Below are 26,014 nucleotides of genomic sequence, written 5' to 3' on the forward strand. Positions count from 1 at the left end.
ACATGAACACACAATTTATTTATAGTATCTTATGAAACAAAACAAAACAAGTCTATTGCTCTAGGCCTGAACTGGGCTTATGTTTCCAATTAAAAAAAATTTTTTTTAATGTTTATTTATTTTTGAGAGAGAGAGAGAGACAGAGACAGAGACAGAGACAGAGCACAAGTGGGGGAGGGGTAGAGAGAAAGGTAGACACAGAATCTGAAGCAGGTTCCAGGTTCTGAGCTGTCAGCACACAGCCTGACATGGGGTTCAAAATCACGAACCGTGAGATCACGATCTGAGCTGAAGTCAGACACTTAACTGACTGAGACACCCAAGCGCCCCGACGTTTCCAATTTTTTAAACTTGGCAAGGGGGATTACATGAAATAACTCTCAATTCTCTCTCTCTCTCTTTTTTTATTGTCATAAGTAGAGATTAAGAAGGCCAAAGCAAACATGTAGGTGTGAATTATAATGAAAACAAATACATGTCTAGAAACAAGGCCACAAAAGTTTGGTTTGTGCATTTGTCTATTCCACTGGCTGGCCTTTAAAAATAATGGTCTGTAAATATTTCTCACTACGGATTAATCCACACGCATTTTCTTTTACTTATTTATTTAGAGAGAGGAGCAAGTGGCGGGGGGAGAGTGAGAGAAAGAGAGAGAGGGAGGGAGGGAGAGAGAGAGAGAGAGAGAGAGAGAGGGAGAGAGAGATAATGAATCCCAAGCAGGCTCCATGCTGGCAGTGCAGAGCCCTATGTGGGACTTGAACTCACAAACTGTGGGCTGAAATCAAGAGATGGACACTTAAATGACTGAACCACTTAGGTGCCCAACCACATGCATTTTCTATGTTCTCGTATAAAACTGAGGCTCACAGGCTGGGCATTTAGCAATGCAGTGAAACAGATTCTGGAGTGAGGAAAGCATTTCATGAGATGAATAAACTAGGTCAAAAATGAAAAAGCTGAAGTTTGCTCTTTAAAACAGCACACATTTCCAGATAAAACTGACTTAAACTTGTGTCCAAAGATTTTCATGGACATTTTCATTGTATCCATATGATTTAAAATGTCTTTAAACACTGAAGCCTCTCAATTTCAGACATTTTGCTTATGAGAGGTTTTTTTTGGACATTCTCAAGACAAAATTTTAAAAAGAAACAAGTTTTCTCTAGAAAGCATTTTTAGCATACTGAACATGCATACTTTCTCAGAGTGTATGTAGCCCGCTCTTCTCCTGATACTCTTCATAGAAACGTCTCAATGATTTAGGAATTCTGGGTGTCACAGTGCTCAAGGCTTGAGTAAAATGTCTTCTCATAATGTGGTTGGCTTGAATGTCTTCTTCCAGAGCCAGAAGAGCCGCCTCTCTACAGACAGCTATAATCTGAAGCAAAACACACAAAAACAAACATACAAAACAAAAAAGGGGAGAGAAAAGACAATCAATATTTCAATGGATTCAACTGAATATATTTCAAATATTCATCCGTGGTAACTGCTTCAACTATAAGCACCCTTGCCAACATTTATCTTCATGGTTATTCCACTTCAGTTTTCAAAAGGACAAAAAGTAATCATCTTCATTCCAAAACCATGTAGTAAGTACTCAGAATCAGGAGCAGCAAAAAGATATATAAGATATGGCATTCGTTCTTAAGAAGCCCACAACTGATAAAGGTGGAACAGACACACAGGCACATACTTCTAATACAAGATGACAAAAGATGAGTGTGTATGTGTGGTGGGGGCAGGTAAGAACCAAGTGATAAGGGGGTGAGGGCAGAGGAGGGAGCTACTCCGATATACAGTGAAGTCCTGCGCATCAGTGCACCTTGTCATGGCATAGAATTTCCACATTACTTTCAACCTTTGATGTATTACCGACATGTAAAAGCATTTCTTTATGTGCATCTCTTGAACAAGTTCTTAAATCTTGGGAATATCAGATAGAGTTTTCTAAGTTTACTTTGGAGAGCTGCTTTAGAACAGAGAAGTGAATTTTGTTTACTCAGTGAGGAAAGCTGCAAGAATTGAAAAGAATCTGGGGAGGGGGTGGAATGGATGCAGAAGGAGGGAGGACAGAGTGGGCGGTAGGAAAACGGAAGGGGAGGAAGGTTCAAGTCTTGAATCCTGAAATGTGTTTTTAAGCTCTCTGGACTTCAGACAGCGGAAGCAGGCTGATGCCAGTGTCATTCTAAAGACACATTACTGTGGTGAAAAGAGCTTGTGGGATGAAAAGAGATATTGTGATTTTCAGGGCAACAGGGAAAACAGTGATTGATACTGACTGCACCTTTATATCGGTAAATGAAAGGGCCAGCTGAAACACATTTGTCCAGCCATTCAGCATATTTTCTCTGTTTGTTCACTTACTGAAAAGAGTTCCTCTGCTTATGCTGGGCTAATGGCTGCCAAAGCAGTTTAGTAGCTTTTTAGGGGATTTAGCAGCATGTTTAGGGAGCTTTCAAAAAACTTGCATAGATTTAGATGGCTTTGTCAAATTACGACAATGTAACTATTAGTTCTGGGCTTCATTAATGAGCCCTGAAGTTGACTATAGTGCTTATGCATGTTAATGCTTTTCCAAAAAGAGTGGCTACCAACTTGTTGAAGGAAAAAAACAAAACTTCCAGGGCTTAGTAAAATAACTTCATCACATATACTGGTGCAGAAAGAGTTATTTTGAAAACAAGATATAATAATTAATAAGCACAGTAGAAGCACATGAAATGCCTAGCATGGTAAACTGGCTATCCAATGGTTCCACTCTGTTCCAAAGGGACCTTGAGGACCTCCACGAAGGGAGGAAAAAGGAACAAAGTGGAGAAAAGCCTCAACTCCTTCCTTCCCTCCATCGCAGCAGCACTTCTGTTACCTGCAAGAATTTGAAGCAATGGCTGCAAGGCTGAAAAGTTTGAAGGATCAGTGGGAGAGGCAGAAAGGCCTGAATTTCCTGCTGGCTGGTGGACTTCTAGCTCTTTGTCTGAGACAGTACAGGGAATGTTTCCATCATGTGGGTCCTTTCCCATGCTAAGTGGAGTACAGAAGTCACCAGTGCCATGTCTTGCATACTTCATAACTGAGACTTACCTCAGAGAATACTGGATCCAGTACATAATGGCTACAGACATTTACTGAGTACCTACCCCATGTCCTAGACAATGCTAATGGCAGTACTAATTAATTGCTATGTGAACACTCCCTGCCCCGCCCCTCGATTTTGTATAATTCAGGGATCCCACTAATAGTGTACAATATCTGATGGGAGCATGGCAAACAGAGTGGCCAGATAAACACAGTAAGCTGGTGTTGGGGGGGGGGGTGTAGGGAGGTTGGGTGGAGGAAAGGGAGAGGTGACCACAAGGCTGTCTGGAACCTCTCCAAGTTCCTGGAATTTGCTTCACATGGCCAGATAGTGAGTAGCTCACACTGCTGGTACATCTGAGAAAGAGAACTAACAGTCTAGTAGGCTTCCTCTCTCAATATACAGTAATCAAACTGGGAGAAGAAGAAATGGTTATACTCCTCTAATCATCGGAATCTCAGATAGCCTAACAAGGCATGGTAGAGAAATGTAGGTAATGGGAAGTGACAGGTCACTGAGGCCTTGAAGGCTGTCCTTAGGGTCAGCAACCCTGAGCAATTCCTCTTGCAGATCAACTTTCTTTCCTTCACATCTCTGTCTATAGATTTTCCTAAGCTATAAATTGCTTTTTGCTTTTATGTGGCAGCTTCCAGGACAGTGATGGGGGGGCACTGGTGGCGAGATGTGGTCAGAGCAGTAACAGCCACTTGAAAGCTGGATGTTTGTAGCTTAGAGCCTCTAGCATATGTTAACACTCAAGAGTAATTCCCCTACTATATTTAGGACTGGCCTGACCCTTAATTAACAATTCCATCCAATTTGGAGAACTACAAAATTGTGAGGTATAGAAAAGTTGGACAGAGTTTTGACGAGAGCACTAACAATGTTTGAGTTAGAAAGAGATGCCCTGTAGAACCTTTGAGAGACAATGACAAGGGAATCAGAGCAGCTGAATCCTGGCATTCAGATGCCACATAGAAAGGTGTCTTCCTCTGTACAGAAGACAGATCACAGTTGTTAGCACTTCCAGAGTGGCAGAAGGAGTGTCTGAATTCAACACTTGCTTCGATAAATGTTTTCCTGTTTTATATTATTTATCAGGGATGCTCTGAAGAACCAGTCAATTAGGCAATACTTTCTACCATTTTTATTTTCCTATCATATTTGCTTAGCAATACACAACTAGTAATTGAGAGGAAGTAAGACACTATAAATCATTAACCAGTCACTCTTTCATCAATCAACATCCACTGAATAACTACTCTGTATAACAACTAGATGAGGCCCAGTAGAGGATTCAGAGATGTCCAAGATGTGGTATCTGTCTTCTGGTACTCTCAAACCAGTAAGGAATGAACATCAATTGTCCAATGTGGCATGGTATTAGAGGTACTGTTAAGCAAGGCAAAAGGAAAAGTGCTTTGGTATGGAAAGAAGAGAGAAATTACTGCTTCATAAACCGAACTGGGAAGGACGGAATTTAGATATACGTATAGGGGAGAAAAGGGCATTCTGAGCAGGAGGGGTAAAGTGAGCAAAGAAACAGCAAGGTGGGGAGAAAGAGACCAGAGATTGTACTCTTCCAGCCTCAGTAGCCAAAATGAAGAATTTAAAGAGAGAGAGAGAGAGAGAGAGAGAGAGAGAGAGAGAGAGAAGTTCTGTCATCAAAATGTCACTAAAAATAACAATGATAGTTTTCAGAAGTCATGTGGGCCATAATGACAGTGAAGGCTAGTCAATGGCAGTCATCTTTAAATCTCTAAACCCAATTCACAAGCAGCTGATGCACAAGCAGCTGATAGAGAATAACTCCTAAAGGTTCCTTTGTTTTTATTTCTTCCTCATGAAAGAGCTTCTTAGAAATTCCAAAATGAAAGCATTAATTGGATTATTGATTCTCTCTTAACCCAAATAGAAAGGTAGGTGTGAAAATGGAAGTATTCTTAGGAGGCCCATTTCATGATGGGTGGTTTCTATTTGCTCTGGGGTCACTTACTTTAGCATGAGTTCCAAAGATACCATACTTCCCAAGAAAAGTGCAGCTTGCTCTCAGGGCCCCTGCCAGCATTTGCCCTGCCATATTAATGTCTTTTCAGAGGAACAAGTATTTCGTGATCAAGTTTTAGGTAACAGTGCATACACTCTGTTTCCCACAATACACAGAATTGCCCTGGTTTTGGCAGAACACCTCTAAGTGGCTATCTCTTGAATTACTGGTGATCTTCAGCAAACGTTCTCAAAGGTGTTAACCAATACAAAACAATTCAATAAGGACACAATATGGCTTTTGCCTATTTCATAGCCTTTTTTTTTTTTCTTTTGCTCTCTCCTATTCCAGAATGGAGAAAAGAGGGCAAGGGAGAAAAAAGATACTGGAGAAGGACCAGTCTGTTTAATGGGGTCAAAAGGCAGCAGCCACAGCACACATTTGGGTTCTGGAGATATAAACGGTCAATGCATATTTGTTGAATCGAACTGAACAGTTCCTTAACTATAAACAAAGTTTCCAAAAAGTACACATTATATGTATCTTTTTCATATTTGGTCTATATCCTATAATATTTTATTCTATGTTTCATATAACCTGCACTTTGTCAGTTGTACTTTGTCAGTTACATTAGTAACAAAAATTGTTTAACACTGTGATATATGTTGTCTTAAGCAATGTTTTAGTCTGGGGACCTACTTTAAATCTAGTTCCTTCCTTAGAAGTAATAGAAATTAGAAATTTTATCAAGAATACAAGTATGTCTGTGTTATTTTGAGGGAAGCTTCCTGAGGTATCAAAATTTTTTACATAGGGACGGGAACGTTTTTGCTGTGTTGTCATGGGAAAAACTGTGCTGTAATGAAGAAACATGCCTGAAAATTTACTAATAATGCAGTAATTTATATTAGGTTAGGGGACTGAAATGGAAGCTTTGGTGGCGGTGGGGGGAGAACCCCAAAATTGTGCAAATGGTGATCTTTTGTCCCATTTGATGAAAATAACCTGGTATCAATCAACTGTTGATGGATTTTCTTTTCTGTATGAAACTGAAAGAGTGAGGTCTTTTTTAGATTAAATTTGCCAATACATCTCTCTTTATTTGGGATTGGATACTACAGAAACTGACAAGGGCTTTTAACTTCAAGTGGGAGTTTTCTCATTACTATCTCTAAAGTTTGTAAGAAAACCTAATGAGATAAGTATAAGTATGCATATGTGTATATATATACATATATATATGTGTATATATATATATATATATATATATATGGATGCCAGGAGAATGATGAGTTGTGTGGTCCCTGTATACACTGTATACACTGTGTGTATATATATATATATATATACACACACACATATATATATATGTATATAGTGTGTATATATATATACACATATATATGTATACAGTGTGTGTGTGTGTGTGTGTGTATATATATGTATGTATACAGTGTATACAGTGTATACAGGGACCACACAACTCATCATTCTCCTGGCATCGCATTCAAAACCACATGGAATCTGGGACTGTTCAGTGATGGGGGAATTCAGCTGAATTTCTTCCATGAGGCTACAGAAGAACCTCATGAGAAGATGTGTAGATGAATAGATGAATTTGAATCACAGACTGTCTGGAATGTTAAACCAACCCGTTTAGAAAGAAAACTCTTGGCACTCGAATGCATTAATATCTTTGGCAAAAAGATTTTGGAAGCTTTCCCCTAATCCCTTCACCATGTCCTTCTCTTCCCCCATAGGCTGCAGACTAGATCATTTAAATGAATTATTAGCCAACTACCAGTAAGGTTGCTTTCGCCATTAGGCTGGAAAAGCAACACTGTTTTGGCTGGCTCTGTAAAACTGAGTGTCTGAAGTCTGTGTTCTTTTTTCAGTTTGACTAAAGAATTGATTCCCAAACTTTTAAGATGTATATGTGCCTTGCTGCAAAAGTGAAAGTATTATTTGTTTGGGAAAATGAGAAAATGAGACAAAAGACAAGCAGAGTGGGCCTAAGATTTCATTGTCAGAGCTAAACTAAGACACGTTGTTTCGGTGGCCATGACACCCATTTCTTTGGTGCCAACATGCCACAAATTCTCTTTTCATGTATTCTACAATAGTAATAGAGCCAACAGATACCTTAAAGACAACATAAAAAGCAGGAACTCTCTATTAAGGTGTATCTGAAATGAGCTCCCAACAGGTAGGAAAGGAAACGATTTTTTAGTGAAAATATTTAGAAATCCTCAAAACGAAGTCACTGAGGAAAATAGTAATCATTTTCAAATGCAGGGAAAAAGTAACTCAGCAATGAAAGAGGACATATGAGTATGAATTTTTATGCTATACTTGCCTTCTGAAAAAGCAGTGGCTTTAGAAGAACAAAACAGCAATAACTGGATTACGTGAGACAACTCCACTCGGGAGGGTGTGGGGAAGCAACTTCCCAGGAGGAGAAGGCTCTTGACCATTGAACCTTGGGAAATCTAATTACCTCACTTTTAAATGCAAAAGGGCAAAAGAGGCAATTGTGCAGAATTCTGAATGCCATGAAGAATAAGAACAATGTCTTACTTCACTGTGGAAAAAAAATGAAACCTCTTATACACAGCCTAGGGTTCTTTCCCCCAATGCACGAGACAAGAAGAGTTTAAACAGGTGGCTCAGCTTAGTAAAAGAGAAACAGGGGTATTGCGAAAATGAAAACCCACACGGTTTCTAAGCAGGCAGTGGTAGTTTAAAAAAAAATGATGTGACAAATAATCAAGGCAAAGACTTTACCAAAACCTAGTCATTGGGTAGAAAAACCCGAAAATGCTGGGCGCTACTTTGGGTATCCTGTGCTATAGCCCTGCCTGTGTTCTTTCCAGTTTAACAGGAGCACCACCTTCTTTTCTGGGCACTGACAGATTAGAAACCCACCAATAATTTACGTACAATTGCTTCGACTTCCAAATAAGGCCTGGGTAGTATGTGCCCTTTTCTGTTGGCTGTAACCAGATTATGAGAAGGACATCAGGAACACATCCCCATGAGTGGCATGTAAGGTTGGGAAAAAGGGTTGCTGCCCCAAGTAGGCCTAATGGGGGAGCTAAGAACTGCTTGCGCACTTCCAACAGGCAGGTTGAAATGCTAACTTAACCGTCACCAAGTTCCTAACGACCTCGCAGAGATTATGTGTCCTCCAAGAGAGGCGGGAGGGTAACACAGCTGACGTTCTGTTTGGCTCCCATCACCCCACTCTGCAGGCAAAGGAAGGCCTCAGATCTGTGGAGAAAAAGTCGGCAATTTTAAACGTGCCGGAAGAGGAGGCTTATTCATAGGGTGTCCTCGGACGGTGAGAACCGCGGCTCTGGAGAGCTGACCTCGTGTACCTAGTTTAATCAGTCCCTGGCAGTGCTGCTTCAAAGTTCTTAGGGAACCGGCCGCGGCAGCCTAGGGACTGCAGGGTATGAGTACAGAGATACAGCCAGGGGGCAGTTTCTAGCACGAGCAGGTGAACGGCACGGTACGCGGCAGAGTATCCGCAGGGACGGAACCGGAGAAGAGAGCCGCCCCAGCCCGGGCCCGGGCAGCTGCAGAGAATCCACGCAGAGGCAGAGCGGTGCTCCCCGGGCCCTGCGGCGGCCGCGCTGCTGCTCCTGCTGTTTGGCAAGAAGAAAGGGCGCCTTCCAGCGAGGCCTAAATGTGCTTTTCAGCTTCTTTGTATTTCAAGTGTACTAAATAGCTTTAAAGAATCCACCAAAAGAAATGGGCTGCAGTGCTTTAAAAAGTCTTAGGTATTTTCAAGAAAGTGGTTTTGTTAAAAGCATCTTCTGTCTGGAACACCTGTGACCTGTTGAGCTTAATTGGGCTGCAGCTGGCGCTGATTGTGGCGCAGCCGCTGGCGGCCGCGGGCTGACATTGTGTGCGCTCCCGCCCTCCCGCCCCCTCGCCTTTCTTTTCTCTTTCACAGCCCGGCGACCTCCTTCCCCTGTGTGTCGGAGGGATTAGGAGCCCAGTAGAGAGTGGTGTCCTGCTGTTTGCGAACAGCGTGCACTGGAGGTGCTTCAAGGAGGAGGCTACCTGGGAGATTATGTGCTCCTGTGGATGCCGAGGGCCCATTCTCCCCGGCCCATTGAGACGTGCTGAAAGGTGGCTGAATGGCCGGGCATGAAAGATGTGACTGAAGGGAGCGCAGCAGGCTCCTGGCCGCAGAGCAGCAGATGGAAGTCAGGCTGTCACACGCACAAACGGCGAGGGGCGCCCCAAACTGCCCAGAAAGCAGCCCACGGCGTAAAACAGGGCCCGAGAAGGGAATTCAGACGGGAAGAGAGTCGCGCTTGCTTTAGGGAACTTCACAGTGCCACCTCACCGAAAACTTTTTATGTGATGAGGCTAGAAGTGAGGATCGTGGGGGGCAAACTTCAGATTTAAGGAATTGCCTATTGCCCTTGGGCTAAATTCCTTAAGATTGTCTGCAAAATAAGCTTTATGATAATTAATCCATCTGGGATTATGTTAAAGTCACTATCTAGAATGCCATGCCTGGTACTGAGTCAAAAGAAAAGAGTTTCTGTAAAAACACACTAAAGCTTAATGGCATTAAAGAAGGTGGAGGAGTCCATTGGTTGCTTAATTTTGCTGATCTGTACATAACACTGAAGTTTGTGTACATCAGATGTGCAACCTTTCATCATTACCACCTGCTCGGAGAAGCCCATCCTAGTTTTTTTTTTTTTTTTTTTTTTACAATTTACAAACAAATCTATCATTCTACAGAGGAAAGAGCTGGGGAAAGAAAGATTTGGGAGTTTTCATTCTTACTGTTTCTACAACCATATGTACCTATGGGAATTTTAAATGTTTCTAACATTAATTAAACCATATAAGAAAAAAAGTATTTTTAGTTTTGAAAAAAAAAATACACCAACTGGTATGGTAATGCAAAAAGCAGGAACCATGTAGTAGGGGAAGGGGTGAGAGGGCAAACAGATATTGGGAGCCCCTAATTCATTCCTTTACTCAAAAAGTCTTTATTGACCACCTGCACGGTACCAGGTACAACGTACCCACAGGAATAGAGCAGTGAAGAAAACAAAATGTTTTCATGGAACAAGATGTGCACAGTACTGGCTAACCTATTTACCCTTCAAAGTTCAGTGTAAACGTTTCCATTGGGAGGCATTCCTGAAGGCAAACTCACTATCTTCCCAGGTCTGATTGCTTCAGGATCACTTGTTTAATGGTCTGGTAGCAACTTGAACTATTCTATCATATCAGTTTCCAGGAAGCATATAGAGTTATCTGTGGTAAATGTCTATCTCCCTCACTAGACTTGAAGTCCCATAAAGGCCCTCCAGCCTTTGCTCTGCTCTACTCCCCAACATAACAGGTTAGCATGTCCCTTGACCTTTGGGAGTCTGCAAAAAGGTCTCCTGCTGAGGTCATCTCTGAACAGTGATATAAATTAGTTTTTGCCTTAAACACACACACACACACACACACACACACACACACACACACACACACACACCTCCTGCTGTGACAACTGCAGCCAAGATAATTGTCTACTATGCATTAAAAAGGTAAAAACGTCTTGGGAACAATGATTCATCCTAAGTGGAGGTGTGTACTTGTGAATCTTGTAAGACTGCTGACCAAGCTATGGCCAGAAAGCTGGAAAAGGTACCAGTTCTTGGGTAAAAGCATCCATAAATGGGAGACCTTGAGGTTGGCTCCAGGCAAAGAGGAGAGAAGAGCAGGACAGGGAATGTTTTTGGGAGAGGAGACCCAGGAAAGGTCAGCTTGCTATAAGCCTCTCCTCTAAGTCTGGAGGGTTTGATCCTCTCTGCCAGTGTTGTGGGAGATAGGGAGGTGGGTGGCTTTGGGGATGGGTAGGGGGAAGGTGTAGGCAGTGGTGTTAAACCACACCACATGTTTTCTCCCCTGTCAGCCATCTTCACAGCCAGTCCCCACATCTTGCCCTACTAACACACACATAAAAATGTTTCCTCTGAAACTGTAGCGTCACAGATGCCCTGGGTAGCTTCTTTTGCATTTTGTTCAGCTCGGGATCTTTGAGCTCTCACAGAGTAGAGTATTTGGGAGTTAGATCCTTTTCCCCCTTTACAGCCAGTCATTTTTTTTTTTTGAGCAATGATGGAATAGGCCATTATATTACTTTCAGATATACAACATGATTCAGTATATATATGTATTATGAAATGATCACCACAGTGTAACATCTATCATCACCACATAGTTACACACTTTTTTGTGTGTGTGATGAGAACTTTTAAGATCTACTCTCTTAGTGATTTTCAAATATACAACACACGATTATTAACTATAGTCACTATGCTGTACATTACATCTCCAAGACTTATTTCATAACTGGAAGTTTGTACCTTTTGGCCACCTTCACCCATTTCACCCACCCTAATGCTCAGTCTTAATCTATAGTGAGCTCCTTTCTCTTTTTCCATTCTCTGGGCGGCTGCATGCTGGTCCAGCCGATCAGCAGCCTTGCATGGCATCTCTAGAGTATAGCATGCTGTTTAATGGCTATCTGTGTTAAACAGAAAAAAAAATGACTTGACAATTTGTAGCTAGCTAGGGGGCTTCTGAAGATAGGTCCTGGTGAGCAAACACTAAGTATACCATCAGCACATGACAGGGAGTGAAAAGATTACTTATAATTACTTATCTTATACTTTATGCACATCATATTATATGTAAAAACTTTACCAGTTTTGTGTGCTTATTGGCCATATAATAAAGATTTTTAACCTAGGGTCTATGGATATCCAAATGGATCTAAGAATATATTGAAACCCTTAAAAACTTACATATACATATATATTTTTTCTTTTTTTTCTAGAAAGATGGTTCAAAGTGTTCATCATATTCTAAAAAAGAAACCATTATCCAAAAAGGGTTAAGAACCACTGTGCTACAGTTACTATATTTCAAATCTTTTAAAATCCTATGAATGCTTCATAATATCTATCTTATTATTGTAAGAATGTAATTTGGCTAGAATTATCACAGTTGAGGAGTACAGGAGTTACAATGTGGAGTTAATCACTGTAACGGGAAAGTAGTTTTTGCTTTCTTAGACCTTCCTCTTGTACCTTATAAACATTCAACAGCTGCCACCAGGTATAACTTACTTAGGTCTTTATTGACATGAAGAGGAATCTAAAGACTAATATCGTATTTCATTTATTAAAAAAAAAAGCTAAGGTAATACACAAAGACTGAAAATTTAAGCAGACTAGTTAAGGAATTAAAAACCTAAGTATCCAAGATAAGATTAGGATTTACAAGTGACATATATTAACTATGTGCAATTTTAGTTAGCCCATAAGTGAATTTTCAGACTTAAATACCTAATGTAGACTTTGATGTTTGGTAATAACAGTACACACTGGGTATTTAGAAACTGATGGGGTTGTTTTCTTATCTGCAAAATTATACGGCTTATTGTCTTATACTGCATTTCCATTAAAAAGGGAAAAAAAGGAAAATCTTTGTGTTTATTGATTTGAAAGACACATGAGATACAGCTCTTACATTTTGATACTAAAATCATTATGTATGTGATACAACTTAGAAGAAGTTACAAGTACCTTTAAAAGCCACACAGGACAATCATTTTCATTAGTTACTCATAGTCCAAGTCAAGGTGGGGAATAAAGATAATTCGGTTTATGAAGACTAACTAAAACACTTACATGTTTCTCTTCTGACCGTAAGTCCATTACTTAATGGATTATGGAACCTAACCATTCCTTCTTAACTAATGTTACCCAAATTCCTTTGCAAAACTGCTTATGAGAGAACAAGGTTTATGTCAAGTTCAGCAATGAAAAAGCCAGGAAGTTTCCTAAATAAAGACTTAAAAATGTCCAGTTGTAAAGACTAAACTAAAAACTATGAGAAAGGCCATTAGAGCAATCAACAGATGTAGAAGGTGTTATGGGAAAGCAAGGTAGATGAAACTACTTATTAATAATAAAAAAATCATTAAAAATTTAATTTAAAAGGTGCCTTAAATTATCACTTAGTGGGATTGGCTTGGTTATCAGAAATGTGGCAGTTAGTACATTAAAGAGCTAATGGTGAATTTTTAAAGCACAAATTATTCATTAAGTTCTTAAAATCTAAAGACATAAAATTGAGTGAATTTGAGTATGTATATTTAATATATTTCAAGACTGTATCCATACTTTTACCTAAATGTTTTATACTAGGCAAACTGCTCAGATTCCTAACCATCAAAAAAATATATCATTGGAAAGAGACTAACAGACATTTCTCATGAAAAGAATTTTTCTTTTTCACAGAGATGAGTCAACTGAACACAAGGGGATTATGATACAGTGGAAGCTATTTTGCAATCTTAATGTATTTTCTATTATAAATGGTAAAATACATACACATAAAAGCACTCTATAATGTTATAAAATGGAGAAAATTGAAGCAAGTGTCAAGACTTTCCTCTTATGGGTGTACTTTTTCATTTGTAGATCTAATCACTAGATTTTAGATAGGGTATGCCCTGGGAACAAGCACCTCCATTTTAGCATGCTGGTATCTAACTGGAAATAAACCCATATCACCTTTGCAACAGTGTGTTCAAGATATCGTTTGTACTCATTCCATAGTTACACTAAAGAATGGGAAAGCCAAGGGAAATTCTGAATTATTTTACAGGTCCATCTTGCTCTGTCCCCCCAGCTCTGTTCTCTTTGAAATAAACATATACATACATACATATGAAGGTAGACAATTGTGTTTACACACACACGTGCAAACACGTGCACACTCATTTGCAGATGCAATGTAAGTTCACAAGATGTGGCATGAGTTTAAGCAGTTTTTAAAGTGCACAGTACATTTTACCACGTAGTTCTGAAACCCAGCATTTGCAAATCTTTTAAAATTAACCGAACTGTTAAAATCCCATCACTCTGGCAGTAACCCAGCATAGCTGTCTGTGCCTTTAACAAAAGAATTCTGTAATAAAACGAGATTTTACATGCTGAAACAGAATATTTTAAAACATCTTTCTGCCGGCTGCTCATTTTAGTAATATTTGTGGAATTTAAAACCCACACACACATACACAAATGTTCCCATGGAAGATTAGGCTAAGTTTTTAGGTTAACCTCAGAATTATTAAATTTTTATATCAATCTTTTAATGAACACTTTTGATTTATTTACTTTAAGAAGAAACCCAAGTACTGAAAAGACTTTTAAGGCTATGTATTCTTTAATTGCCGTAACAAATGCGACCAGGCTAACTTTAATCAAAGGAGACTCATAAGTAGTTTTCACACTACATTTGTGAATGCCTCTGAGCAAGGTGGACTGAATTCTGCCTCAGCTTCTCTTGTGTCTGGAAATAGGTGCAATCAGCTGTGACATCTGCTGTATATTAGGGCTCAACTGCTAGGGACAGAAACCTAATTAGAATCAAAAGGAGGAATTTATTATAAGGATATTATTGAATCTAACAGAACCTAAGGACAAGAGTGAGGCTGGGCACAGCAGACCATCTGGAACCAGGGACTGGAATGCTATCAGGATTCTCTGCTTCTCTCTGTACTTTATTTGGTTTTATTCCTCTTTAACTACAGAGTGGTTTTCCCCACATAGTAGAAAACATGGCAATACGGTTTTTATGTTTTATATCTTACAGCTTCAGCCACTACCAAGTCCTCATTTTCTCAGTTTCAGTGATGAAAACTCCTGTGGAAAGTGTCTGAGTACTGTGGTCCAATCACTGTGGCTGGGGAGAAGGGTATGATGATGGGGCCATATTGAGGTAGGTCATTCCCCTGTACCAAATCAACTCTGTGTGTGTGTGTGTGTGTGTATCTGTGGTCACACTGTGATGACATGACAATTCTGTAATGTTTTTGGAGGCAGGAGGTGAAGATCCATGGAAGGGCTGGAAGTACAGGTGATTTAAGGCAGGCGTATGTTGGCGGGTGGAAGGAATGAAAGGGAGGATGTAAAAAGTGGCTTTCCTCTTTCTCTATGTGTAAGTAAACTTGTGTTGCTTATACAATGCTCTCAAATGTTCTCTTGGCAACACATTACCTCTAAATGTTCTGTGAGAAGATGCCACTCTGGAACTTGTGCCCAGTGGTGCAATGGCCTCCCTTGCTTCTAGCTGGCCATGCTTCCAAAAAAACAGTGCTCAGCATGCTGCAGGGGGTTCTAGTTGTTTCTAGCTGCTGTTTTCTTAGACCATGCTGCTCATCAGGGGTTCAGGTAACATTCTGAGCTGTACAACTGATTTCCAGGCCACAGATATCCAAAATATGATAAAGTTGAAAAGCCTTAGGGGCCACCAGTCAATTTCTTTGGAAATGATTATGGAAGCTACAGGAAAAAAGTAAAGCTATTCTTTTGAATGATGATTCCAGAGTAGGTTATGGTTAAAGTTATCTTTGTGTTAAATCCATTCTCTTTCTTATCAGTTGGAGAAGTCACAATGAAAATCAGAAAAGAAAGCAAACAAAAACTCAACTTTTTACGGGGGAAGGGCCATAAATAGCTAATACATACAAGGTTCAAGTCTGGAGCTGTTTAGTTTGGAAGTTATGGAAATTTTATTTGGAGACAGTCCCTAAATTCAATTGTAACTGGAAATGCATGTAACTGGAAATGTGTGTTGACAAGGCTTAAGGAACAGGGGAATGAAATGGACAGCATTTGAAGCCTGCAGTGCTCTGACTTCATTATATCAGCTGAGTGGCTGAAAGATGACTGGAAGTGTCTTTCATGACAGCACCACCATACTTTGTAAACCTGCCCAATTCTTGCCCCTGAGAAGAGAGGAGAAGGGGGAGATAGAGGAGACTAAAATCCTTAGTAAACATTTAGGGAGATAATAGTATCTCCCTCCCTTTATTTTTTTTTAAACTAGAGAAAATGCAAATATACACAATAGTAGAGACAATAACAAACAGTGACCTCTCATTAATCTGTTGCTTAGCTTTAACAACAAGCAACTCATGGCCAACCTTATTTTGCCTACACTTCACCACTGCACTAAAGTTTTTAAAGCAAATCCCAGAATCACAACATATTTAATATATTTAGTATTTAATCCACAAATATTTCAGCATGTATCTAAAAGAATGATTTTTCCTTAAAAAAACCCACATTATTTTTCCACATTAAAGTAGCAATAATTCCTTAGTATTATCAATATTTAGTCAGTATTACAATACTGCCATTTATTCATAAACACATTCTATAGCTCTCTTGTTTGAACTGGGATCAAAATAAGACCTACGTATTGTATTTAGTTGATGTATCTCATTTCTAAAAAATCCTCTCTGTCTTCTCCTTACAATTTATGTTGATGAAACAGGATTATATGTCCTACACAGTTCTTTATTTTCTTGACAGCATCTCTGTGGTGTGATTTAACATGTTCCTCTGTCTCCTGTATTTCCTGTAAACTCATAATAAGATCTAGAGGCTTGAGTGGCTTGATGTTTTGGGAACAAATCCTTCATACATGATGTTGGGGTACATAAGGTTTAGTAGTTTTCTATGGTTTCATAGTTACTTGTGATTGTCTAAGTCCTTTACTTCATTAAATGTTGCGAAATGGTGCTCTTATGTGTTATTCCTTCTCCATTTATTGGCTGGGATATATTTAAAAACTGAAGCTTTCCTACGTCCTCTTGCCATCCTCTTCTTTAAATGTTAGCATACTATTCACACTTTTCTCTGCCTTGCCTTTTTTTACTTAACAGTTTATCCTAGAAACCACTTCTTATTGTTTACAACTGCATAGTTTATTCAACCAGGTCCCAAGTAATGTACATTTGAGTTGTTTCCAGTCTTTTGTTCCTTTTTAAAACTTATTTATATGTTGGTCAAAGTCTAAAATGGTCAAGTAGGACAAAAGTGAAAAGCAAAGAAGAACCAGGTTAAGATGCTCCTATTCACTGTAGCATGGATATGATTACAGAATCTTGCTTTTCAACCATTGCTCATTCAAAATTTTAAAAAAGGTCTTTTTTTTTTTTTTAATTTACATCCAAGTGCAATAATGATTTCAGGAGTAGAATCCAGTGATTTATTCCCTATGTATAACACCCTGTGCTCATCCCAACAAGTGTCTTCCTTTAATGCCCCTTGCCCATTTAGCCATCTCCCCACCCACAACCCCTCCAGCAACCCTCAGTTTGTCCTCTGTATTTAAGAGTCTGTTATGTTTGTCCCCCTCCCTGTTTTTATATTATTTTTGCTTCCTTTCCCCTATGTTCATCTGTTTTGTATCTTACATTCCACATATGTGTGAAGTCATATGATATTTGTCTTTCTCTGACTAATCTCACTTAGCATAAAACCTCTAGTTCCATCCACATTGATGAGAATGGCAAGATTTCATTCTTTTTGATTGCCAAGTAATACTCCATTGTGTATATGTACCACATCTTCTTTATCCATTCATCTGTTGATAGACACTTGGGCTCTTTTCGTACTTTGGCTATTGTCGATTGTGCTGCTATAAACATGGGGGTCCATATGTCCCTCTGAAACAGCACACCTGTATCCCTTGGATAAATGCCTAGTAGTGCAACTGCTAGGTTGTAGGGAAGTTCTGTTTTTAATTTTTTGAGGAACCTCCATACTGTTTTCCAGAGTGGCTGCACCAGTTTCCATTCCCACCAGCAGTGCAAAAGAGATCCTTTTTCTTTGAATCCTCACCAACATCTGTTGTTGCCTGCGTTGTTAATGTTAGCCATTCTGACAGGTGTAAGGTGGTATCTCATTGTGGTTTTGATCTGTAGTTCCCTAATGATGAGTGATGCTGAGCATTTAAAAAAGGTGAGTCTTAAAAATCATATTTTCTGGCTCCTTTATTTGCCTCAGTTCTTCCAATTTTCTGCTTTGCTCAGCTCCAACCAACCTTTGAAGACCTCTAGCCTCTACCAGCTCTAGTCACCGCTGAACCTCTCCATATCTCCAAGTGGCATCATGCTACAGAACCCGCCTGCCTTTTCTCCAAAGCTTGGCTATTGAAGCTCACACTCAGTCACTACCTCCTGGTTACCACTACTGTGACTAGTAGGCTGCTGTAATGGTAAAGGCAGCAGTAGTGCTAATGGGGATACTAATGGGATTAAGGTCAGCTCAGATACGGCAGCATCATGGACTTAGGGAAGTGATAACAAGAAAATCGGGACTCTTCTTTATCCTGGTGATTCAAACCAGTGTGGTTCTCCTACATCAGTTTTTCATGTACATGATAATGTTCTAGGACTAGCTTCCAATTCTCAGAAGATCACATGCTTACACGCCATAGACATTTCCAATATAGATACATATTATTCTTGGCCTTTGGTTTCTAGTCTTTTACCTGTCACTTCTTGAAAAATGAATCTCCTCTCATGTCTTCAATTATCACTCCTATGCAAATATCTTTGAAATATTCATCTTCAGCTCAGGCCTCTCTCTAGGGACCTACAACCCAAGGTATTCAACACCAGATGTATCACCTTGATCTGAAAACTGCCTGCCTCACCAACTCTTTTTCAGGGATAGATACATCATTCTCCAAATCATCCAGGCTTAAATCCATTGGTAATATATTCTTTTCTCTTTGCCCCGTACCATTTAATCTGACCAAATTCTTCTGATTTACGTGGAGTCATGTGAAAACTTAGAACTGACAATCCTATCACAAGGGCCTAACTAGTGGATAAAGGTTGGATTGGAGGTGATTCTTTAATAGCTACGCTTTGTCTGTGGGATAAACATATCAGATAAAAACCTTGCTGGCATGCTAGTTGGGTATAAATAGAAACACTGAATATGTAGGAAAAAAAACAAGCATAGGAGAAAAAAGACCTTACAGTCCAGGACAAATGAGTCCTGATTAACAAATTAAACTGATAAAATAAGCCTGACTCCTCTCAGGAGAGAGAATAGATGTGAGAGGGGTTTATATCACATGCCAAAAGAAACACCAAGGATTAGGTAGGTAGCCAGAATGAATGAGGTCAGCAGTGAGAAATCAGGGAAACCCTCTAGTACTCAAAAGACTCCTGGAGAAGGACTGGAGCTGTCACCCCTGTGAGACTCTAGAAAGCATTAGTAGGATCAGTGCTGTAGAAGACAAGTTTTTGCTCAGTAAAAGGGGGGAAAATATATGAATAATTTATAAGCTAGCCAAATTTGGAGATAGCTCTAGAGATAGTGAATAAATGAACACATGACAGGGATATTGTAGATTTTATTCAAACACTGCAAATGAACTTTGTTTACATGTCAGAAACGAACTTTCAATATGTTACCACCACTCAACCCACCCTAGTCCATTTACTTGTATTTGCACACTTACTTTTCCTTCCTGTTTCAGTGGATGAACTATCTTGATTGTCAAGAGCAGTCCTTCCATGTATGCACTAGATTCCATTCTCTCTTTCCTAAGTCAAGATTTGCTGCTGTAATTGCTCCCCATATATAATTGCACAAAAATATGTTGCAATTACTCGTCTTAAAAGCATAATCCCTCCCTTGTCTCCATACCTGCTTCAATCTGCCACCAGCAAAAGTCCTTGGAAGAGCTGGCTTTATATGTTGTTCTCCAGTTCCTCTCCTCCCAATTCTCACTTACACCCACTCAAATGAGACTTTTGACCCTCTACTGACTGAACTGCTCTGTCAAGATCATAATCCGATGATAAGTCCTCAATTCTCAATATGTTTGATCCATCAGCAGCATTTGATACTAATCATGCCCTCCTGCCTTCTTCAATTGGACACTGGAATACCTCCACACTCTCTTTACCCAGCCAGTGACACTGGCTTCTTGGCTGTTCTTAGCCATGAAAAGCTTAGTCTTGTTCAAATCATTTGCACTTGTTCCCTCTTTTGAAATGCCCTTTCCTCAGATAACTAACTTGCCTTAGGTCTTTACTCAAACGTCACCTTTTCAGAAAAGTGAGGTTCTCCCTGGCCACCTTATTTAAAACTGCTCTGCTGCCTCCTCCCCACTTTATTTTGCTCCCTTCTCTGTTACTGCCATCCCATATATTACATTTTTTGATGGTTTGTTTCCCCTCACAAAGATGAAGCACACACAGAGTACAGACTTTTGTTTACTTTGTTCATTAACATATGCTAGTGCTAGAACCTTACCTGGCACATAATAGGTGCTCAATAAATATGTGTTGAATGAATGAATGAAGACAATGACAGAAAGAAGGAGAATGTATGATGTGAATAAGGTCTGATGTTTGACACTGTTCAATGATGTTAGGACTTCTAACAATTTTTGACCAAATGTAGCATTTATGCCTTAGAGTAGGTGCTGTACTTTACTTCAAATATACTGCTTTGGCAGAATATTAAGGCTTACCAAAAGCCAAAAAAACAACTATCCCACAAACTTCAGAACCACTAAACTTGTATGCTCATGTTCTAATCTAGATTCAGTAGAGCCAGCTTTGACTACTATTGATTTGAAGTGTGCTCTTGGCCAGCCTTGCACAATATGGCACTGCATTAAATACCTAGTAACCAAATAAAAATAGTAGAGATTAAGAAGAGATTAGAGCTAAATGGAATGTCAAACAAAACTCTCATCTGGGATACTATTTTATATTCCTGAGTGGTTGCAAGTAATTCCTGAAATTATTCTGAGGGTGAATTCAGTCTGCCCTTGGCCACTGCTTCCCTTTCCTGACCCCATCACTACACTGAGCACACTTTCCTGGAGCTCACTGCAGACGTACCCTAAACTCTGGTGAAGCACAGCTTGTTCAGAGCTTTGAGTATACCATCTGATACTGAGCTTTGCAAAACTGCTCCAAAAAGGCTTTGTGACTGATGAATGCCTGACCAGGGGAGACCTCAGTGACTGTGGGTCACCGGTACTTTTAAAAAGTACTCCAAGTGGATTTGTGCTGTTTTCCCAAGGCCTCTCAGTGCTTGTCTGGTCTGTCACATCCACAAATCGCAGCAGTGCCCTGTCACAGAAGTTCAGACCAGTAATGGCATGATGGCTCTTTCCCTACTTCCTTCTTAAAAAACCACCAGCAGAACTTTAATCTACATTCCTGGTCTGAACAACCAACAAAGAGCCACTTCTGAGAAGCATCAAATCTGCTTTCCAGAAATATATTCAGAGATAGAAAATAAGGATTTTATAAGAAAAAAAAAAAACATTGTGTAAAAAGAAAAATGGCTAGTTACTTAAGCTAAAAAAACTGTGCAGTTGGCTTTGAATTTATAAATCAGAAAGTATAAAATCAAAGACAGCCACATTTTAACATAAGGAATTTAAATGTCTTAATTTTCTTATTTAAAGTATACTTTACTGCTGATAGCACTTACATATAAAATACAAAGTAGTATTTTCAAAAATAAGAATTATTTCAGGCTATCTAAGATAGCTCTAACATATAGGTTCTAAGTCTCCGAGGAATTAAAATGCAATCATTTCAAAAGCCAGTTTCAAGATTCAGTATGACAAATCTAACAACGACTTTTTAGTATGCTAATATTTGATTAAAATGTGATGACAGAGCTACAAACAAAACAGCTCTGAATCCTAAAAAAATTTTTGAAGCCAGTATTTCTTCTAAGGAAGGAGAAGGGCTATTCTGTTGAACTCAATTCACATAGGACAGCCTACGTACAGGTCATTGTTCTATGCTCTTGGGAGTAAGGGAATATAAAGACAGCCTCTAGGAGCCTAGAATTCAGAAGGGAGAGACAATTCTATAAATGCCTACTTAGAAAGAGAAGTCCCTGACATGAGAGGCGTGAAATGCTGGGATGGAAGAATAATATTGATGAGGATGACGTTAGTTACCAACACTACCACCAGCACCACCACAAATGGTCTAGACATTCACGGATCTAAGCTACCCAGCAAGCCCCTGAGGTAGGTTGCATTCCCCTTCCCTTCACCATTTATAAATGAAGAAACTGACATTTATAGCATCTAGGTAAATTTGCCCAACATTACACAGACAGGCAAGTGGTGGGTCCAGATTTAAATCCATTATCTGCCTGACTCCAGAACCTTTGCTCTATCTACCATATCAGGCTGTCTCACTGTAGTTCAGATGAGGAAGAGAAAATATCTCCTGGGAGCTCAGTAACACTGAGGAATCCTTCAGGAATGAGCTTTAAAGGAATGTGAGGATGAAGGTGGTGGCACTGGAGGCAAGGTGCTCCATGTGGGGGAACACTCCTGCAAGGCCCAGCAGCGGCACAGGGTGGGCTGAACTAAGGGACTCAGATGTAGTCGCCTGGGGTGATTTTCAAACTATGCTTCTTGCAGCCCTCTAAGTTCTCTTCAAGTGTCTCAGACACTGAGAAAGGATGAGACGGAAAAAGCTTAGAGTATAGGGAGGGAAGAGGTCCAAGAAACACAACTCTGGGAATACTTTTGCTTAGCTTGATACTAACAGAGGAGTGTGCACAGAAGGTGAAGAAATGGAGGAAGCTAAATCAGCCCATATGAAAACTGGAAGAGGGTCTCAGGAAGGGGGTATGAATTCTGGCAGATGGGCAGAAAGGCCAGAGAGCAAAGGACTCAGAAGTGGCTACTGGATTGAAGATGAGGAAACAGTCAGTGACATCAGCTCAGCAGTGGTGGAGGGATGGAGAAGCCATCTGCCAGGGTTTGAGACGTGAGTGAGGAGTGAGGAAGCGGAGGCACTAGGTGTGCCAGACTTTTAAGAACTTTGGTGGTAAAAAGGAGACAGGTTGTAACCTAAGAGCAACAAAGATCTAAGGAAGATTTAAAAAGGAATACACTACCCCAAAGTGGATGTAGAACATGAAATGTATTTCCAGAGTTAATTTTTAATTTCCTGAGTTCACTGCTGTAAGAATTTCAAGCCATTTTGGCATATATATCCTGGCATGTGCATGAACCTAACTGTGGAGATAAACGCAGTAGCAGCTCAGACAGAAACCAAAAATCCCCTGTAAAATTACTGGAATGGTCATATTAAGTCCTCCTCGAACTTCTAATCACCCCATAATTTCAACTATAACATAATGGTTACAGGTCTCTCCTCCAATGGGTGAAGGCAGCTGCCCCAAAATGTAGCTCAGTAAAGTTTGTTGAATGAACACTAGCACTAGCACAAAAATACCTAACCACACATACAATAATGATTATTCAAAACTTCAGATCTTCTCCACTGTTAAATACTTTTCCTTTGTATTCATGTTTTATTTGTTTTACCTTAAGTCACCCCCAATCATGCTGACATCTACTACCGATGATTATATTAGACCTAAAAGTGTTCTTAAACAAATGAAAAATACTGACTTCCATTCCTGAAAGCCCTGCTTCCAATTTTCAGGAGGAAATTAAATAATGTATAAATCAAATACTGGGCCTAAGCCCAGACAGCTGAACATCGTTTTGTCCTTTCAAGGCAAAGAGGAAGTGTCTGCTGTGGCAGAGACATGCCAAGAGAAATAAAGCTTAACCTCAGCCCCATGTGAAAGTGATTTTAGATAATCGGGGGTGTCTGCAAATAGGTTAAAAATGGGACCACATACTAACAGGGAACTTTCCATGGAAGTTAAAAAATGTATCAAGATCTAACCTCCACCTTAAAAACAAAATATGTTGGGAAAATGGCATGGCCTTAGGAATTCTATATAAAGGCTGCAGAGGAAAGGGAAAGCTGCTGGGGAGGAAAGACTTGACAAGGCAAAGGGAAATTAAAACGTGTTTTTGCTTATCAATTACTATAGGCTCACAATTTGGTTTCTTTGTAATTATAATTGCCAAATTCAAAAAAAAAACCGATGTCTGTGTGTGAAGAGAAAAAGAGGAAGGGGTAGGGGAATAAGGGATGGGGAGAGAAAGTGCAAAAAAATATGTGGGTAGAGTGGTAGATGGTGAAATTATTTAGATCAGGGGCTAGCTAATTTATTCTCTAAAGGGCCAGATAGCAAATATTCTAGGCTTTGTGGAGAACGCAGTCCCTCCTGTAACTACTCAAATCTGTTCTTATAGCGTGAAAGCAGCCACAGGCAATATGTAAATGAATGTATGTAGCTGTGTGCTAATAAAACTTTATGGACACTGAAATTAGAATTTCATGTATTTTTCTTCTTTTGATTTTTCTTCAAACACTTAAAAATGTAAAACTATTCTTATCTTATAGGTCTTAGAAAAACATATTGTGGGGGCAGATTGGACCTGGAGACTGCAGGCCATAGTTTGCTGACCTCCGACTTAGTTAACTCCCCATTACACAGAACATTCCTATGAAATTGGGCTTGACTCAAATTTTGGATTCTGGATAAGAAAAACTAGTGTTCTTCCTTTCTTTTTTTTCTTCCAGGAGATAACCAAAAAGATGGTAATAATGGTAAGAAGCATTTATTTGAAAGATACAGATCTTCTCAGCCTATAAAAAAGACAAGCATCTCTACTTTTTTTTCCAGTAGGACACTTACACTAGGTAGCATATCAAAGTTTATGTAGTAAAAAATTTGAAGCCAAATGCTATATAACCATTAATATGTAGCATTATTCAGAGATCAAGAATGATTTTAAAATATTATCCCCTTCATCAGAACTTAACATTCTATAAACATCCTTTGCAGCATAATGCTAGTCTGGAATTATTTGTAAGTTTCCATCATCACCTCTATGGAAACCAGAGGGCTGGTGACTAGAAGGATTTTCTGGTGGAGCATATGCTTTACAGATCACATGGTGATAAAAACTTTATGGAGCATCTGACCTAGACTTTCAGAAACAAAGGGAATATAAAAGTACAAGGCATCTATGTTCATGGTTTTGGTGAAGAATAAGTTTTATATATTAAATGTACTGTTATGGAACAAACACAGACTTTCCTTTTCTGTATTGAAAGAGAAAGTCTTGTAAAACATCTTGGGAGGTGTCTCAGAACCTTGATCTGGGAAATACAACATTCTTTCTTTTCCCATCCCTGTCTCTCTCTTCTTCCTTTTATTTATTTATTTATTTTTGGAGGGGGAGGGGAATAATCCCAGTTAGTCTCCTTAGTTATCTGAGCAAATGAAGCCACCTTCTTTAGGGAACTGCTCCTCAAGTACTCCAACACTTTGGTAAGCCAGTCATAGTGCCCTGTCCCTCAGACCACCAGGGTAGCTGCACGATAGAGCTGGTACAGACAGGTTGTATCCCAAGGGTAACAACGATCCAAGGAAGATTTAAAAGGAATACACTATCCAAAAATGGTTATGAATTATGATTATTTCCAGACTCGTATTTTAATGGACTAATCACCCATAGTATACAGGATCCCAATCAATGTGTATTGTATACTCAAGCTCATTATAGAGAACTTGGAGCGTACCTTTTTATTTGATGGCAAGTTCTGGGCAGGAAGGCAATCCTCCATTATAATATTGTTTGTATAAGGAAATATAATTCTTTCAACAATGATCTGTTCTGTGATGGTCTCCTTTATGGCACAGTTTCTAGGAACTGACTGCAGGAGAAAAAGTTGCTTTAAACATCCACATAAAAGTGACTGAGGCTAGAGGAGAGGGATGGCCACAAAGAGTGGAAAGGCCAAGTGTATACAACAGGCAGTGGCCAATGAGGGCTCTCAGTGAATACCTTTTTTTATTTCCTCTCATCCTGTTTTTTTTTTTTTCTTAATAGACTTTATTTTTTGGGGGGAGTTTTAGGTTTACAATAAAACTGAGTGGTAAGTACAGATACCTCCTGTGTACCTACATACACACAGCATCCCCCATTATCAACATCCTCCAGAACTTTGGTACATTAGTCACAATTGATGAATCTACATTGGCACATCATTATTACCAAAGATTAATAGTTTACATTAGAGTTCACTTTTGGTGGTGTACATTCTTTGGGTTTAGATTAATATATAACAATATGTATCCATCATTATAGTATCATACAGAATAGTTTCACTG

At 39.5% G+C, this 26,014-nt stretch overlaps 1 protein-coding gene across 4 annotated transcripts in view; it reads right to left on the reverse strand.

Moving 5' to 3' along the window:
* Nucleotides 1-223: 223 nt before the first annotated feature.
* The window catches only part of SPATA5 (spermatogenesis associated 5), a 370,044-nt gene continuing 344,253 nt past the window's right edge, over nucleotides 224-26,014 (reverse strand). For 3 of the 4 annotated variants that reach the window (XM_011281675.4, XM_019828995.3, XM_045055893.1), the window contains exons 16-17: nucleotides 25,423-25,557; nucleotides 224-1,378 (exon numbers count right to left, since the gene is read on the reverse strand). In XM_011281675.4, the coding sequence (XP_011279977.1) occupies nucleotides 1,202-1,378; nucleotides 25,423-25,557 (312 nt within the window). In that variant the 3' untranslated portion in view covers nucleotides 224-1,201. The remainder of the gene's footprint in view (nucleotides 1,379-25,422; nucleotides 25,558-26,014) is intronic. The other variant, XM_003985028.5, reaches the window with a different exon arrangement.

Source organism: Felis catus, chromosome B1, assembly GCF_018350175.1.
Source record: "Felis catus isolate Fca126 chromosome B1, F.catus_Fca126_mat1.0, whole genome shotgun sequence".
Classification (NCBI taxonomy): domain Eukaryota; kingdom Metazoa; phylum Chordata; class Mammalia; order Carnivora; family Felidae; genus Felis; species Felis catus.